We start from the raw sequence: 18,993 nt of genomic DNA, 5'->3' as shown, positions 1-18,993 counted from the left end.
TTTTTAATTTCTGGATAAGAGACACAACACTACTCTAATCTGACCCCAGCAAATTATAGGTTTGCCTCAACAAAATCACAAAGTATCAATTTTGAGCTCTATCCGTTCCTTCCGCAGCTCTCAAGCTGGCATTGTAACGTCGTCCTTGCAACAAAACAGTTGTGTCCTGCTAACGGATTGTGCGCCGCTGTTTAATAATTAACTTCGACAGTCTCTTGAGAGCTCAGATGACCAGCAAACATTCACCTGCCTGTTAAAAGTATGCAGCTGGGATGAAACCAGGCTGGGTTTTACAACATGAGCTTAATCTGAGTGAGAATCATGTAGGTGTACAAATGCAAATACGTTTCACAAACAATGCAGAAAGCAGGTTTTATTTGATATTAACGATATGAAGGATGAACAAAAGTGGTCCTGAAAGTGATTCTTGAGGGACACCGCCTTCCAACGCGAGACGTAATTGAAGACATAAAGACTCTTTCGTATCCAAAATGTTTTATTAATTGGACCAACAAAATCATTAAGCTTCTAGAAATATAATTTTAAAGTATATACAGGACATAATGTACAACACAACATGTAGAAGTGCATACAAACCCCATTATTTATCTTCAAAAGGCATCCTCCGAAAGTCTTCATAAGGTCAGTGGTAATGTAGAAAACGCATTCTATACACCATATACATCCTGTAGCAGCTGTAAGAAGGTTTTCCGTCAGTACAGCCTCAGGTGATGTGCAGTCTAAATAAAATTCAGAGCATTGAACACAACAATAGCTGGCATCCCCCCACAACCGGAAGACAAGGCAATAATAAATGATATACAGAAACCAGACAAATGAAGCCGGTTTAACGGATTTCGAACATGCAGCAGAATGTCTCAACACTTTGGTCACTTCTGAGTTTTGTTAAAAAAAATAAAACTGACCCCCAAAGCTTAAGAGCGTCATTAAAGCTTTGACTTTGCCCACTTCCTACCACTTGAATGTCAGTTTAGAACATACCAGTATTTCCTTCTTCCACCCAAAACACACAAGTACTTTTATTATGCAGCCCAAATAGCACCAGAAACATTCAAACACAACAAAATTATGATAAAATTTGATCAGAACAAAGTTTTTTTCTGCAGTGAAAGAAATAAGGTCCACTTTGTCAAAACAAGACTAAAGTCAAGATTTAATACCATACAGCAATCAGGTCCAAGTGATCCACTGACTTTAAGCTTACAGCAAGGACTACTAGCTTTAAACTGAAGCAAACTACCTCTAAAAATTAGGAAATATTTTGGGAATTGCAGCTCTTTAACAAGGGAACGTCTGCAGATAATTTTAAGGGTGCTATTTGGGTTTGGAAAGGGTTTCGTAGAACTCACAAAATCCTGTGATGGGAGAACATAAATCTGAGCATATTGGGGGGAAAAAGTAAAAAAAAACACAAAACCCCCCCCCCTAAAAGCTAAGTGAGTATTTTCATTCTCTAGAAAACAACATCCTCTTAAGTAATAGTTAGCAGACATGCCCTTTTCTCTGTTGTTCCCCTTCAATTTCCACAGAGACAGATTCGCTACAGCAGTAAGATTACCACCGACATATTGCACACAGAAATTTGGCTTAAATACCGAAAAAGATTCGGTAGTTCCGAAGCATCTTTGTTTGGACTGATGGAGCAAAGAACCAGCACAGATCCATTGAAAGTAAAATTAAATAAACGACTTCAAATAATTTATAATGTGAACTATAGTGGAATCAGCTCAGCCACCATCATGCTGGTGATGTCAGCAGACGACATATTGATAAACTTTGTGGTACATGTAGTATGAGGTTTGCCTAAATTCACCAAAACACAAAGGCGACTGGAAAATGGTTCACAGTTTAGATGGCAAACGACAACAACAATAATAATTTAGTGAAAAAAAAAAAAAAACGGAATATCGTGCATTAAACTAGTTAATCACCTCTCTAGCCCTCCCCAGTTTAAAACTACAGTCATTAATATCTGTAAACAAGCAATCGATTTCTAGCGTTGTTCTCCCAAATACAGTTAAAATTAGGATAAGGATTCACTGCAATACAAGATTCAAGTCTGCTCTACAAGCCCTTCCTCCATTTATCTGTTGACTTGATATATTCTGGTAAAATAAGTTCCAAGTGCGTTTCCAGTTCTCTCAGTACGTCCTCCTCGTAGCGTAGTCCAACACCATGCTAGCAGCGCCGAGCAGGGCCGGTTCGTCCAGGTCAGACTTGACGACCTTGATGCTCTGGGCGGAGAACAGCGCTTTCTCTGACATGACCTGCTGCACCGGGGCCTGGTAGTAAGACGCCAGGACTCCGGACAAAATCACCAGGGACGGGTTGACTATGTGGAGGATGTTGACGATCCCTACGCCGAGCGCCAGGGACGCTGCGACAGGAAGAAGACACGACACACTTGGGTTTCCTTCCAATTTTTCAGTTTTCTTCTTCATTCAAAGCAAAAATAAACCTTCAACTCACTGATGGGAAAATTACCAAAGGTATTCGCTAGTGAAAAAAAAATAAAAAAAATTTGACGACCAAAACGCAGAGTTTGTGTGCTGTACGTGAGAAAGCAGCAGCGTTTTGGGTCAGCTGACTGATTTTTCTAGGCAGACTTGTGAATAAACTGTTGCAGTGATCAATGCGTCTGAAGACAAACATAGATGAGTTCCTCTAGATCTTGCTGGGACATTAGTCCTTTAATCTTGGAAATGTTCTTCAGATAGTGTAACTGTCTTATTTTGTCTCTAAAATAAGACACTTAAAAACAATTTCTGAGGTCTTGATATTTACTTTTTTTTTTTTGTCAATATAGGCCTTTTATTTTTTATGGGGTGCAGTTTAAACCAAAATTCTGCATATGTGATTGTGTGTCTGCGTCTGTGCGCCAACCTTTGTGCAGGACGGCGTTGGCCTTGGAGTTGCCGTTTTTGGCCGCGCTGATGAGGTGGGCGGCGGTGATCGGCTCGGCAAGCTTCACATCCATCCCGTCCATCTTCAGCAGCTCCTCTGGAGAAAAGAAGCGCCGACAGGTCACAACGTTTGAGCAGTGCTGTCAAAGAGAAAATGAAATGGCAGACATGATGGTGCTCACCGTCGTGCAATCGCTTGGCCTCCCTCTGCAGGGCCATTCCGGACGCGAAGGCTTCGATGCAGCCCTGGCTGCCGCAGGAACACTCTGGGCCGTCCAGAGAAACCTTGATGTGACCCAGCTCAGCGGCGCAGAAGGTGCTGCCATGGATCAGCTCGGAGTTATGGATAATACCTCCTCCAATCCCTACGCAGGCAAAAATATGGACATTTTTTAAGCCATCAGAGATTAATTAGAAATCATTGTTTTAACTGTTAACCTTGGTTAAAATAACACCAAACAAAAGACTGAAAAATGCAACATAATTATGTGCATTTTCAGATTTTTAAGATGAATAATGTTTTTTTTTTTACATTTTAAATCTTCAGAAAAAAAAAATCAAGTCATTACATGTAGAAATAAACATCCAACTCACTTCTAATAAGGTTTTTTAAAGCAACTTTGGCCAATTATGCTCAGTTAACAGCAAAAGCACAAAATCTTAACATGAATTTTTGTCTAGTTTGCAGTGCAAATATCTTCGTAAACTTGAAATAAGACAAAACTAACTTACAAGAAACTTTTCAGCAAGAAATAGCAACTTGTTAGAAGTAAATTCATTCATACGGATTAAAACAAAGTACTACTTTCACTCACAGATTATTATTGAGTGTATCATTGACTTAAAACATACTTTTAAGTCAATAATTTTCAAAACTTTTCAGCTATATTTTGTTGAAAAGTTACTTGTAGGTCAGTTTTGTCTCATTTCAACAGTACTAAGATATTTGCATTAGAAACTAGACCAAAACTACATGATAGGTTTTGTGTTTTTGTAGTGTTAGTGACGATTCTCAATTTTGCTGCCATAACAGCGGGTTAGTAGTAAATGAGACATATAAATGAATTTGAGATTTTATGCGATACTCGCTTTCTCACCTGTTCCTGTGATGACTGTGACGAAGTTATCCACCCCCTTGCCGTGGCCAAACTTCCTCTCGGCCAGCGCGGCGCAGTTGCCGTCGTTGTCGACCCAAACAGGCAGGCCCAAGGCGTCCGAGATGGGGGTCCTCAGGTCCACCGAGGACCACTCCTGGATCAGGTTGGTGGAGTGAAGGACGATGCCTTCCTGCGGGTTCACACGGCCGCCAGTAGAAATTCCTAATGTGTGCAAAAAAAAAAAAACAAAACAGAAAATGTTTGAGATTCCTGTAACTCGGCTTCACAGCCGTTTTCAGTCCAGGAGGGGGAGCAGCTGCACGCTTCCATACCAACGCCCAGGATCCTGCAATTGAGGCGCACAGCATCTTGCACTGCATCTTTGCACATCTTCAATAGCAAACGCATCCTGTCCTCGAATGTTTTCGGATTAGGCTCGGTGTATTTCTTTACTATGTTGCCCTGGACAAAGACAGAAAGGAAAAAGAATGGGAATTACTGAACCGACAGTTTTGTTTTCACAATATACAGTTAAAGATTCAGAAAGGTAATAAATCTACATGTTGTGTAAATTGTTTATCACTGATCGCAATAAATTTCTTATAATAAATATTTTCATTTAACATTTGCTCAAGGCCTTAAAACATGTTATGAAGAGTTCCAATCATTTTAATTGTTTTCACTGTTGTACCATAAAATCATGACTAAACTTTCAGTCCATATCGCAGATCTAAGTTCACAAATTTTTTCTCTCCATGAAGTTCCAAGCTCTACCTTAATAAAACTGGAGAAACAACTGTGTGAAAATAATAATACAGGTGCAGTCTTTTCCCACCACAGTTTTTCCTTCCATGCAACTTTCCAGGAACATGCTTTGCTATAGCACTCTGAACAGCAGCAGTTATTCTCACAACAATGCACTTTTGAAATAAATTAACTTTTTGATTAGATTTGTGAGCGTCATCGGTCTCTTTAGGCAACGTCTCTTAGCCGTACCTGCATACAGACGATGGCCACCCTCAGGTTGGTGCCGCCCAGGTCGACAGCCAGAGCGCTCTGTGTTTCCAGGATGTGATCGATGTCCTGGGAGATGGTGTCTTTCACCGGAGGAAAGCAGAAGGTCTTCTGGAGCGGCTCTTCCAGGTCGATGCTACTCAGAAACTTCAGAATCCGGGGCACTGCATTGCCGTCACCGTAGATTTTAGAGCTGTAAATAAATGTTAATGTCATTACGTTTCTTAAAAACGTACTTTTTTGATCAAATCACTCGTATAACTACAAACTGTAGTTACACATGTTTATGTGTATCATTTCTTAAATGACACACAGGGACTATGATTGTTTCGAAGATAAATTTTTTTACAAGTTGCTAAACTGTGTAAATATTTCACTTTTTAAAAAAAATTCTGTGAACTGAATTTTCAAACCCCGCTAGCGAAGGTCACACTAGATTTTCTCAACTGTGGCAAAACGTAAGGCTATCACAGTGTCTCCCTGTAAAAAGATGCGCCATTTATTTTGCTGGATTCCAGCTTACTTAATCAATGTTAACATCTTTGTTTTAACTTAAAACTGGAATCTATTTTTTTTTAAAGGGCAGAAAGGTCCCAAAATTCAGTCAAATGGAGCCCATCAATCCGGTGGGAAACTCAGGAAGTACCTACCCTGGATATCGCTTTCCAAACTGAAGCTCCAAAGCGTGGTAGATCTTATTATGGGTGTCGGCGTCTCTGACATGTAAAACGTTTTCACCTGAAAGACAGAAATGTTGTTGCAGCTTTAAAGGTAACCTCAGGCTTAAAAAGACAAAACATGGAGGGGTTGATTAGTAAAGTAAGGTAACATAACTTGTCTCTTTGTGAGTGAGGTGTTCTCTTAAAAAATAAATACATGTTAACGTCAAGCCTTTGCTAGGTTGACAAACATGGAAAAAGCATTTGCTAATGCGTTACATAATGTGGAAAATATGGGTGTGTTGGAAACTTGTGGAACTCATGTTTTAACACTCTGCTTCCAAGGAACCAGACTGTCTCATAAGCATGAAGAACTATTACTAAGTAATAGTTCTTCTATGGTTTGGCTCCTTTTTCATCCTTTACTTTGTCCATATCTTAACCATCATCAAACTTTTGTTTTTTTTTTTTAAATCACTTAATGCGACCTCATGAATCATTCAGGCATTAAAAACCTCCTAAACTCCCCAAAATATTCTAGTGCAGAATATATTTATCAGATGTGTGGATTCTCAGTAAACCTACTTTAGCATTTTGAAATAAATGGGATCTTTTGGCTTTTGTGACAAGCAACCTTTGGAAAAAAAAAATCCCCTCCTCCCCAACTTTTTAAACAAAGCTATACACAAAAATCTAAATTTTAGCGCCAACAACACTACAGAAGCAGTTTAGTATCGATATTATGTGGCAGAATTTATTAGCAGATTGTTTTTGGCTTAGAAATATTACAGGCAAGTAATTACTACATGATATTGTTCTTATTACATTTAATATTATCAAAATGATTATATTAATGCTACAATTTCTTTTACCTTCCTCTTCATTATTAATCGACAAGCTGCCTGTATAAAGAAAGACGATTTTACATACATTCTGGCCAAAGAGCAAAATAATTCTGACATATTTCATAACTAGCAACTTGAGATCATATTCCTCAAATCCTTTTGACTGTTTAATTATTCTGCAACCTCCTCCCAAAAGAAACCAAACAAGATATGTATAGTTAACTAATGCTAGCGAACCTACCCGTTTCTCTGCCCGTTTGCCTTGTTCCCAGGTTGATGACCGGCGTGCCAAAGGCCCCGGCCTCCCGAACGCCACAGCTGCTGTTTCCGATCATGCAGCCGGCGTGCGACAAGAGCTGGATGAACTGCTCAAAGGGAATGTGCTTCACTGCCCGAAAGTTGGGGTGCTGCTCGATGCCCTTCTTTCGCATGACGCGCACCATCTCCTTACTTCCTGTTTAGGTGAGACGGATTTGCTTCAGTCACAGCGACACGCTTCCGATCAGCTAGCTGCATTCATGGATGAATCGAAACGCATCATTTGGGTTCAACAAACTCTTGCTGAAAAGTTACTTGTAAATTAGTTTTGCCTTATTTCAAGTGTATTGAGATATTTGCAGTCAAAACTAGACCAAAAATACTTAGTAACATTTAATGTTTTTGCAGTGCAGCCTAACTTGACATACCACTTAAGTAAAACATAATTTTTCATTGATTTCATGCAATATTGTAATTTTCCCAAAAAATTTAATTTGTGCATTTTTATTCACGGTAATTAAATTAACAAAACTAACCATTTAAAATATACATCCTTGTATAATTAATCAATCAAAATGTGCTTACAATGAATAAACTTTTTGATTATATTCTAATATATAATTCATAGTAAGACATATGTAACTAACCGGCATCAATATTAGGGAAGAGGATGAGCGTCCTCTTGTTGAAGGAGATCAGTGCGTCCAGCATCAGTCCATAGATTTTAATGGAGTGCTGGATGTCTGTGGTGACGGGGTGCTGCAGCGCCACAATGTAGTCATTTTCCTTCACTTTGTCACCTGCAAAGCCATCAGAAAACATCAAATTTCTTCAGTATTCAATCTTGCACAATATATATTATTTAATGCGAAACCATAAACCTCTGAGGTAATCTGACAAACAGGGTTTTTTCCCCCGCTTTGACAAATCTCAATCTTAGCTTTATACCCTCAACTTTATAACCCTTCTATAAAATGTTCTGCGACGAGTTTAAACTTTAACCGGTTTTATGGCCTTTATTGGGAAGCCTGCATGTTTGCTTTGAGCCGTAGGCTTTTAGCGTCTTGTTAAAGTATGACAAACGTAGTCGGATGCTCTTGATCCTTATCCTGGTTTGGGAAAACAGACTAATTCCCACAATAAAGAACATGCTCTGCCACGTTTGTCATGCTTTTTTCTTCATTGTTATAGTCAAACAGTTTGATCTCCTTGAATTTCTGCTGTGTTTTGACTACTGTGGCCACACCTACAGAATCCTTTGTAACTAGCATTATGTTAACCTAACCTAACCTTTCATAAAAATAAAAAAAAAAACAAAGAAATCTATGCAAGACGAGAGGGCTTCAACATAAAAAAATAAAATGCATTTTGCAAATACATTAAAAAAAGATAGAGAAACTGAATATACATTATTTGATTGGATCAAATTAATCTGTGCACACCTAGCCAGCTTTTGATGATATCCATGTAGTCGTCCCGGTGGTAAGTGGACAGCAGCTTGTCGTATGAGGGGCATCCGGCCAGCAGGATGCGCGAGTGGTCCTCACACATGGCGATGAGGTGCTGCTCTGCCATGCGCGTGCAGCAGGCATGATAATGCGCCAGCTTACTGATCGCGTGTCGGATTGAGTCGTCGATAGTACCACTAACCTGTAGAGGGGTTGAAGGAGATAGAAAAGAAAATACAGTTTTTAATTTTCAGAATAAACATAATAAAATTAAAGCAGAAGATATAGCGTCCTCTTACCTCGCCTCCCTCCAAATGAAGTATCCGAATATTCATCAATGCGGCAGCAGTTGCCAGAGCGAGTGCGTCAAAACGGTCGCCGTGGACGACCAGGATGTCGGGGCGGAGCCTCTGCAGGACGTCGGGGAGCTTCACCAGGGCCAGCCCGACGCTCTCCACCATGGCCGCTTCGTCTTCTCCTCGCACGATGGTGTGGAGTTTGGAGCCGATGTCGAAGTCATCCTGCTCTATCATACGGAACGTGTTTCTAGGGAGACGGCGGAGAACGTTTAAACCTCGACGACCATGAAGAACGGATGGAAAGTTGTTCCAGGTTCTCACCCGTAATCGTCGATGAGGTGGGAACCAAGAACCACGACTTCCAGATCAAACTCTTCAGGGTGAGATTTCAGCCCAAACATGATGGGAGCCAACTTGGAGTAGTCGGCTCTGTTGCATGTTGCCACACACACTTTCAGTCTCCTCTTGTTCTGCAGAAAAAATGACAGCCAATCAGAGCCACCATTACTTCTTACTTACAGGGTTCTTAGACTTTTCGCACAGTAAAATTCAAGCACTTTAAGCATTTTCAAGGCAATTTTTCAAACTTTTCCGGCAGCACGTTGGAGATAAAAACATTACAAGTGAACTAAAAAAAAGACAATTTCAATGCACTATTTTTTATAATTTATCACTGTTAATGTGTCATAATAGTACTCCAGGTAAACTACAACATAACAAAATGTTATGTTTTGAAATGTCTATTTCACACACCATATAAACCTGACTGGTCAGAGAACTAAACATTAATTTAACAAAAAAAAAAAAAAAAACTATTTCAGGACTGTTATAATATAAAATATAAAACGACTTTTCCTTCAGCATCTATAATAACTGTTCATTACATTGAAACAATCCAAACAAATGTGTAAGGTAAAAAACCTTCCTGCTCAAATTATTGTATATATTGTATAGACACAATATATACAAAGAAAGTTACCAAACAATATTCTGGGTTTTCTGGCAAAAATTCAATCCTCAAAAACAGAAAACTTGACAAATGGGGAAAACCAATTTATTGTCCAGAACTAGTTAATCGCAGAAGAAAACCCCTAGTCAAAGTATGGACATGAAGTGAACGTGTGAGTTCACTCAGTCAGAGGGCTGACTATGAACGCATAGCACACTTTTCAGATCATTATTTGTGGGAAACCACAATAATCATGCGTATTTCCCTCCAGCCCTCCATTTTGTGTAATCTTGCATAGACCTACCATTAAAAATTAGGGCTTCACCGATTGCAGTTTTCTAGCCGATCATCGATCTTTTAAAAAGCTTAACCTGCTGATTCTGATTTTGGCCAATTAAAATTTTTTGGCTGAAATGTTGCTGAATATAGCAAGAAGGTCATTGAGTTGTCAACAGTGGGGTCACTATTGTTAATAGTAAACGTGCAGACATTACTCGGTGGGCCGGTCTTTTCAGTCAAACCTTTCTCACCGGAGAACAAAAGAGGACAGTGGATGATTCTTAGACCTTTGCCAAACTAGATAAGATTGGTGGATAAGATCGGCTTCATATCTAAAAATCGGCCGATCACCAATCTCCCAAAATTGAGAAAATCGGCACAGATAATTTGGCTGGCCGATAAATCGGTGCACCGCTTTTTAAAATCCAATGAAAATACATTGTTTTTTAAATTTAATGTGAAAAAAATGCAGAAAATACAAGGGGTATTTTTGCATTTGCCACAACTAGCCAACTCCCTTTATCCAGTTAGGCAGAAGCGTCCTACCTGGTACATGTTCTCTTCAGTCTTCTCCCGCTCCATCTTCTCTTTGGTTCTTTGCATTCTCAGATAGTACAGCTCCTAGACAAAGCCCACAAGATTAGATGATGATCCTCCAGGTTGGGATTTCCGCTAAAGCAGGTTAATCATTGTAGACCTTGCAAGGTCCAAGCACAGGATCATACTCACCTGAGCCTTCCATGTATTCAGAGTCTGAAGCATGAAAATACAACAAAACTGCACTATAAGAGCTATTGACACATACATGAAACATGCTAAGAAGCTTTATCGTCTGCTCAAGGCTCAATTTCACTAAATAAAAATATATATACATTAACTTTTTCAGAGATATACGAATGTTTCTTATAGCTAGTACTTTTATTCCACCTCACAATTTCAAATGTTGACAGGTGAATCTTGAATGCGGTCTGGCTGGGAGAACCAGTTTGCACGTATTAATAGCTAATGTTATGAACTAGTCATGAATGCCGGTGTGACAAACGTTCATGCTCAGTCACATGAATATGTTCATGTATTTGGATAGGTGTGTCAGACACAAAAAGGTGTGTCCTTTTTTGGTCTTACTCAAAAAAGGAAAATTACACATAATGCTAATAATGTAAACAGGCCAACAGCAGGCCAAACCAGGATATTCTGACGTCTTGTTAGAGTAAAATGTGAGATTCATCTGAACTCAGAAATTTTAAACTTTCTTTGGTGTCTGAACAGCTTTTTCACTGTTAGAAATCTACCAATTAATCAGCCAGAGTTATGAAAATTGCCAATTTTTTTCCTGAAAAGGCCAGTCAAATACAAAAAAAAGTTTTTTTGCTACTCAATCAATGGATGGAAACAAAGTAATTAATACACTTGTCACAGTTTAATAAGAATCCAATACAGCTGATGAGCATATACTTTGAGGATGATATTATAATTCCTCTATTTTCTGCTGGATTTAAATTCCTCTCAATCTATCCAATAAATAAATGATTAAAAAAGAACAAAATGTCTTTCTCTAACTTCAGAGTCAAAAGAAAACCAGAAATTGGTAGTGGGCAGGGAAAGCCTGATCAGGAGGTGATTGATTGATTAATTTATTTAAAGTTAAACCCATCAGATAAATGTTTTACTTGTTGTATACATTAGGACTTACAGCCATGGCTAATTTTCAATGCTCATGTGTATCATATTTATCTAATGATGCATCGCCACTTAACTGGTTAAGCAAACCTTAATTGTAGTTTTTTTTTTTTTTAGAACTGATCCGACTCAGAAGTCTTTTCAGAATTTAACATATGGAAACAGTGATAAGCCAGTGCAAAGCATCAAATGAAAAGGTTTCTTTGGATCATCATTGCTTTTGTGTTTTGTTTTTTCAAGGTAAGCCTGAGAGATTTATTTTTTTCTACTGTTGTCATTTGCGTTAATCTCTGGCAGATCTCAGAGCCGTTCCACGACTCTTTCATGTCAGAAAAAACAGTTAACAGGTTTGTTTCTCCACAGCCAGTGAGTCACATCATGCAAAGTCTCTTAATACTCTTGATGCTCCCACTGGTGGATTTTTTAGATTTTGTATAGGAAAACAATTTGAAGAGGCAAAAAAATAAACAAATAAAAAAATAATAAAAACAATAGTGTTTCAGTTGTGCTGCTGAAAAACAAAAGTGTTCTTAAGAACCTTGTACCTGGTCACAAGAGTTAAATTGGTCATCTTCCAGCCCTGAGTTCTTCAATGAATAGGGCTTTCAGATTTGGTATTTGATCCTGCTCTGAAATCCAGCTCTACTTTTCTGGGCCTTTCCTGAGACTTCAGCAGTCAAAACACACAGAACCGGTTCTTAGCAAAACTCACTCACCTATCACCGTAAGCACGCATATCTCTTTGTGCTTTTGGACAAAGCAGACATTTTTTTTGTGTTTATTATGTCACATCGTGCCACTTTAGACCAACCATGCTTTGCCTCTCATCCATTGGAACGTTTCATACCTGCGTTGATAATAGAAGATGATAAATATTTTCTGTTCTTGGTAAGGGGCATCGATTGCAGTTTTTTTGGCCAATTACCGACCAATTCTGATTTTGACTGTCACCAAATTTTGGACTGAAACAATTGTGATTGACAGATTACTGATATAATTGTCAACTAATTTAGAAATAAATCTTGCATTAATGGGAGTATACAGACTCAAAAAAACACTAAAGGCCTTTTGCAGATAGAACAACATCCTAAATGCCAAAACTGCAAAAATTGATGTAAATTTTGGATTTAAGATAGAAAATAATCTTTGTAAATATCCTGTGCTCCAAAAGTGCCGTGGCATTAGCTTTGCCCTGTTCAAATTTTGTAATAATTTTAAAAAGCACCATTAGCTGTCCAATTATTAAATGGTTAATCAAAACATAAGTCCTACACTGTATTGAAGCTAAGGCAAGCAGAAAAAGCTGAGCTTTTCACATGGTGTATTAGAAGCATTTTTAGCTGCAGAGGCATCCAATGCCATACATGATCTGTTACTGCATTTTAGAAAATAAATTTATTTAATTAAAAAAGGAACATCTTTTAATGTATATCAAATTAAATAAAAAAAGGCTGAAATGATAAATCTGAAAAATCAGCCAATTTTTTACCAACTTAATCATCAAAACAGAATAATATTTGTGAGTTGCAGCCCTGTATAGAATGCTGCTCATCAGCCAAAGCAGCAGTATCAATTTGGGCCCAAATTTTCAAATTGGTGCATCCCACTTTCAAACCAGAATAAATGGAAACGGCGTGCAATACAAAGTATTTCCTGTGATTGTGTGGAAACAGTTATTTTTAATGGGGACTGCAGGCGGAAAGTAGCATTTGTAGCTATAATCTGGTACAGCACATCTCTCCATTAGCGGGTAATAATGTACATGGTACACTGTCCCATGAATAAAAATCCATTCATAACCTTGTATGTTATGGTTTAGGTACAGAATTATTTGTTTAGATAATTGAAATACTAAGGCATAAGTAAGAATAAATATTTCAAAGATGACTTTAAATTATCGATTTTATCAGAACCAATCAATATCCTCCTAAATCATTTCCTACTGCTTTAAAGAAAAAATATGAAAAGATATTTATCAATACATTTTCAGAATTAACTCACATATATTGATGCCCAAGCAGTTCTACATAGGACATATTTTACGGTATATTGTGAATCCATAATATACGGCAAATCACATTTACACATAGTTCACGTTCCTGGACTGTTTTAAAACTAACTTATATGAACATGTAAAAGCCACCTAAATAAACAACTTTTCATTTAATTAGATTAAAATGTGCCTTGTGAAAAAAGCCCTGCTGATTTAAGGAGCAGCTCTGTCACCAGAAATCCTAACTAAGGAAATTTCAACATTGCAAGTCAATTAAATAACTCCCCAGGGCAAAATTATTCATGTCTGACATTTCTGCACACAAAACAATTGCAACATCTGAATTGTTGTAGCAGTTTCAGCTGTCGCTCTCGTTCGGGTCGTTCTGTGAGAAACGGAGCAGTGTCTTCGAGGCATTTTCGCTGCTCTGAGGTCACCGTGATTACATAATTATTTACTTTGAAACACGAAGGACTGTTTTCATTCTTGAACCTCAGAGTTCAGAAGTCGCTGAACAGGTTCGCATCTGGACGCACAAGTCAAACTCACAAGTATGTTCCCCCCCCCCCACCTGTGTACATAAAATATCAAAGAACTAAATCACCTGCTTTCGTAAAATTACACATTGGCTAAATCTAAACTACTGCTTTAAAAAGAATTCTACTTTTGTGCATCATTTAGTTTAAGATTTGAAGATCAAAAGAAAAGGGAAAAAAAAAACGTGAGCCTCCAACGCGGACGTGAAGTCAGTCATGTTCCCTGATCTTTATGATAATATCCCTGGTCACCTTGTTAATCCTGACTGACGTGGTTTCATTTTCATTCATGATTGCGGTTTGGAACCAATTCTGAAACATCAGCATTTTAAAGCATTACCAGCTGCTGTTTGTTGATATTACATGAAATTATGCGTAACATCATCCGTGTGCAGTGTCATCTACAAATACTGAGACAGTTGCATAAAACACATTTTACACTTTGTACTACTACGGAATATTTCTGTTGCGCTAACAAGACAAACGCTGTGATTAATAGGAAACTTTTTTTAAGTGAAACTCGCACCGCTGAAATAAAAATAACTCGGCGTGGCTTCCTGGTTGTGGAAAAAAAAAAGTCCATGTGCGATTCTTTTTTTGGAACCAGTCGAGAATCAGCTTCTCCCTCAGAACCATTTAGACTGGCTTCTGAAGCATCTTAGCACTTGAATCAGTTCAGGTCAATTTCTACCAATAAGCTAGGTGTTGCATGGCTAACAATGCTAAATAAAGAAAGAAATAATGTTGGCACATAGGTGTCACACATCGCCTGATCGACCGGAATGAGATTCAGAAACGCAGCGGCTTCCGCTCGAGCATCACAAGACGACATCAGCAGCCGACGGTGTGACAAGGGGGCAGGGATGCAGGCAGGAAGCAAGAGATGACACAGCAGCCGGAGCAGACGTACACACCACCGATACAAACACACAAACGGGCAAAAGTGAGAGTGATTGAGCTTAAAAAAGAATTGAAACATGAAAAAAAATAAAAATGAAAAAAGGAACCACCAACGGGTAAAAGAAGAAGAAGAAAAAAAAGAGGCTGTCTGACTCACATGAGGGTTTCTGTTCAAAGCACCGGGCTGCTTTTCCATCTTCCACATGTGCTGATTAGGAGCTAAAAAGCCCCTCTAGGTTTCTTTGTTTCTAGTCAATCCTCCGTTTCTTCTTTTAATCCCAACATTAAGCAGCAGAGGGAGAGCATGCACCAACCAGTAAACACATGAGGAGAAAGAAAGGGAGAAAGGCTTGGTGACAGAGACATGGAGACGGAGGGGGAGTGTGGTGAAGGTGGGCCAACGACTCGAGCCGTGGCTCGTGATTGGACGAGCACGAGGAAGACAGCACGCTTTCCAGGCAGACAGGAAAGTGGAAAAGAACAGTCCCTCCTCTTTCATTCATTTAAATTAAACCCTTAGATTTTGGGTTGTTTGTTAATCCAACTCCATAGGCAGTAATTATTTTACATTACACCATTCTTATTCCAAATGAGCAAAATAGACCCAAGAGAAAATGACGCGATTCATATCCTCCAAAAACATGTTGGACTTGTTAGGCAGATAACAGCTGATGACGTGTCACTCCATGTGTGACAGGAGGGAACGCCATCAGCTCTGCAAACGAAGCTGAGCAAACTGTTGATACGGTAGCGACATCCTGGTCTAACTCCCCCTTGAAAAAGTAGTTACTGTGATATCAAAGTACATGAAAGAGTCGCTTCCATGTCAAGCTACTCCGATGAAGTAAAAAGGCAAACAAAGCCAGTGGCCATGAACTGTGCACCCATCAGTGTTCTGGCATTTTCCACAGCATTACTAGGAAACCTACAATCGTTTTTCAACTTACTGCACCTCATCCAAGCTGTTTTATATTCTTCTTTTTTTTTAAACTTTGCATCTTTTCACACCGCTACAGACTTTTGGAAGCGGTACAAATTCTTTGTAACCCTGGCAGAGTGAGATTATTGGTCTTTCAACCAAGAAATTTGAGGTGGGCCTCAAGTTCTCTGTGCCATCACCCTCATCTTAACCCTGAATACCAGGACTCCAAAATATTATTTCATTTCCAGTAACAGGAAATGTGTTGGCACAACTGAAATATTACTTGAAATTAGAAGTGATGCAACTTTTTCCAGTTCCAATACGATGCTGAAATTGCCTTTTTCAGCATTGGTCGATACCGATATTGACCCAATACAATTTCAGCAAAAATCGTACAGATTTCAGTCCAATTTTAATTATTCTCGAGGAAAATCAATTTACAGCTGCAAGTGCTGCATCACTAACTCTCCCAAGACCAGAATGGGAGTTCTCAAAACATTCCCAACTTCAGCCTTGATCCAAAGTTAACACTACCTGCAGAGTCACAATACAGCAGGTATTGTTCTGTTGGGGTTTCTCATCTATCCTGAAGGAACAGAGTCTGTACCTGTGCAGTTTAAAGAAGTAGAGTAAGTTCGAGAGTGAATTGATGTATTATGAAGGGATGTATTATGTCTGGCTGTGTGTAGGAAACAAGATGAGAGGTTATGTTTAAAGACTGCGAGAGAGGAATGTACCTCCTAGTATAGACTGGAACACAAACCCTTTAAGACCAAACACACAGATGACAAGTGCTTTGTAATATAGGGAAATTGTAAAGACAAATAAGGGATTTATTAATTTTATTTTTTGATATTTCAAAATAGCTTTTGATGTCTTGTTCTGTACTAAAAACACACCAGGATTTTAATATCAACGAACTATTTTTTTTAGCTGTTTACATGGAAAAAAAGGTGTTTGGAGTTTGTTGGTAGCTATTAACAAAAATGTTTCTGATTAGAAGGAAGTTTTATTTATTTATTTGTTTTACAATATAAAAAAAGGGCCTTGAACTGTCTCCTTTTACGACCCATTGATCAGATTTATAAGATTTAATATAGGACATGTAGTATTTAAAAACACAACTAGTATTTAAAAACACATCATCAAAGAACTGTGACGATGATAATAATAATAATAATAATAATAATAATAATAATAATAATAATAATAATAATGGAGGAAATGGGTTCCTGTCTAAGAAAGAAATTCAAATAATTGACTTTTTTCAATTATTTGTGTTTTCAAGTTTGTCATAGAAAGTCTACAAATCTTGACTGGAGAGTGTTCTTTCAAAACGTATTACTAATTAACCATAGATTAATTTGATTATGTCACTGAAACCTGAATAAAGAACTACACACTGCATTGTAACCTGTATGGACAATTGTGATCTATAGATGCATAAAAATCCTTTGTCTTTGAACAGGCAATTTCTCTACGACATCAATTCCCTCCATCAGATTATTTGCTTTAATAAATCAAACCAATAAACAGAGCACTTTATGCAGTGACACCACTTTAGGTGTCAATTAAATCAATTCACTCTCGAACTTACTCTACTTCTTCAAACTGTATTTTATTTAGAAGTAGATGTGTGTAATGATCCAGTTAAAAACCTGGATTTCTTTCTGCTGTTCCTGTCTCTTCACACCTACTGTTAACCTCTAATGCCATCTATTGTTCCTCCATTAGAAGACCAAACTCTGGTTGCCACTTCACCCACTGCTAAAACCAAATACCAAATCAAGGCAAGCTCAATTCTTGTTTTTCTTCACTTTCTTGCTTAGCTGGTTTTGTGGCCATCGCTTAGCTGGTTTTGTGGCCATCGCTCTGGCAGTTGAGATGAAGGAGCCACTCTCATCGATGGCGTTAAGCTATTGTCAACTAGCATGTCGGGGGAGCTAACAAAAGACAACTACGCCCCGCGTAATTAGACCTTTTACAGTCCAACCACTCCTCCCGTGACGGACACGTTGGCCAAATACCATCTTCACCCACTGACTGGGTGTTTCGCAGTGGCCTGTGCTTAGCTCATGCTAGCCAGAGTCCACAGAAGTTGCTCAAAGTTTCGATGTTTCGGGATACATGGCGCTGTGCGCCGGCGCGGCTTCACGTGTAATGAGGTTTACCTTAAACTAGAGGCGTTGTGAGGACTTCAGGCTGAAGGCATCGATTGTTAGGCTCACTCGGTCCTCTGCGGTGAGTTTTCAGATAGTAACAGCCAACAAGAACATGCTGCAGTGGTACAGTGGTCGGGGAGGTTTTCTGTTAATTTCCCGGACAGTTATCGGAGCCAAAACCGGATATTCGAGGCATGAGCTTTCAAAATAAAAGCCCCTCTGACGAGGCGTTTTCTTTGTGCAAAAGAGCAAGCCGGACAGATCCCCCATTAGCTTATTGCAAGTCTCTTTTAAAAGTCAGAAATGCTTCAATTAACCCATTTAAGTCCTCAAATCTTCAGCCAGCTGGATCAAATCCAGCACATTATATGAGGTCGCAGTAATCCAGGACTTAACCAGGGTGGACCGCCAAATCTATGGAAAGGAAGGCTCTTTGTATGTGTGGTGCATAATCTTTACAATTTAAACTCTTTATATTTCTTCATCGACATTACTAAACTTTTGATCAATTGTATTAAATGACATGAAAATGTTAGAATCTGCAATTAATATTTTGGAGTAATCCTTAACAGATAATACATGTTAGTAGTCAAACATTAATTAAATAAAAAAGTCAGCCATATCAGTCTATAAGATAAACAGTTCGTTTTACTTTTATTTATGACCCGCTGTTTGAGGAGGAAGGCAAACAAAAACGCTATTATGGATAAGGCAAACGCCCTGCGACAGACTGGCGACCTGTCCAGGGTGAAGCCTGCCTCTCGCCCGGAACGCAGCTGGAGATGGGCACCAGCACCTCCCGACCCCGTTAGGGGGAAAGGTGCTCAGAAAATGGATGAATGGATGGGATAAGGCAAACATTTTGTAAATATAAAAAAATTATTTTGAGGAAAATATATAGTACTTATTTTTTAAAAGAAAGCATCCATCCATCCATCCATCTTCTTCCGCTTATCTGGGGTTGGATCGCGGGGTACCAGCTTGAGAGGCCCCCCTCTCCCCAGCCACTTGTGATAAAGTCTCCTATA

General features: G+C 38.7%; 1 protein-coding gene across 4 annotated transcripts; it reads right to left on the bottom strand.

Moving 5' to 3' along the window:
* Nucleotides 1-478: 478 nt before the first annotated feature.
* On the bottom strand, nt 479-18,130 carry gne (glucosamine (UDP-N-acetyl)-2-epimerase/N-acetylmannosamine kinase). 4 transcript variants are annotated; one of them, XM_055041387.1, is made up of 16 exons: nt 17,975-18,130; nt 15,039-15,150; nt 10,502-10,525; nt 10,319-10,393; nt 8,866-9,014; nt 8,545-8,791; nt 8,240-8,447; nt 7,445-7,597; nt 6,781-6,993; nt 5,686-5,773; nt 5,018-5,228; nt 4,354-4,483; nt 4,022-4,243; nt 3,107-3,289; nt 2,905-3,021; nt 479-2,398 (listed from the first exon to the last, which is right to left on the bottom strand). In XM_055041387.1, exons 2-16 carry the CDS (start codon nt 15,084-15,086, stop codon nt 2,163-2,165), a joined length of 2,304 nt encoding a protein of 767 aa, XP_054897362.1. In that variant the 5' UTR covers nt 15,087-15,150; nt 17,975-18,130; the 3' UTR covers nt 479-2,162. The 4 variants fall into 4 exon arrangements, with proteins under 4 accessions (XP_054897362.1, XP_054897366.1, XP_054897365.1 ...); XM_055041391.1 differs by lacking the exon at nt 15,039-15,150; XM_055041390.1 differs by lacking the exons at nt 10,502-10,525; nt 15,039-15,150.
* Nucleotides 18,131-18,993: the final 863 nt, after the last annotated feature.

This window comes from Poeciliopsis prolifica, unplaced genomic scaffold, assembly GCF_027474105.1.
Source record: "Poeciliopsis prolifica strain line A6 unplaced genomic scaffold, Auburn_PproV2 SCAFFOLD016, whole genome shotgun sequence".
Classification (NCBI taxonomy): domain Eukaryota; kingdom Metazoa; phylum Chordata; class Actinopteri; order Cyprinodontiformes; family Poeciliidae; genus Poeciliopsis; species Poeciliopsis prolifica.
Note: the sequence above shows the minus strand (reverse complement) of the source record. Positions and strands in the feature narration are given on the sequence as shown.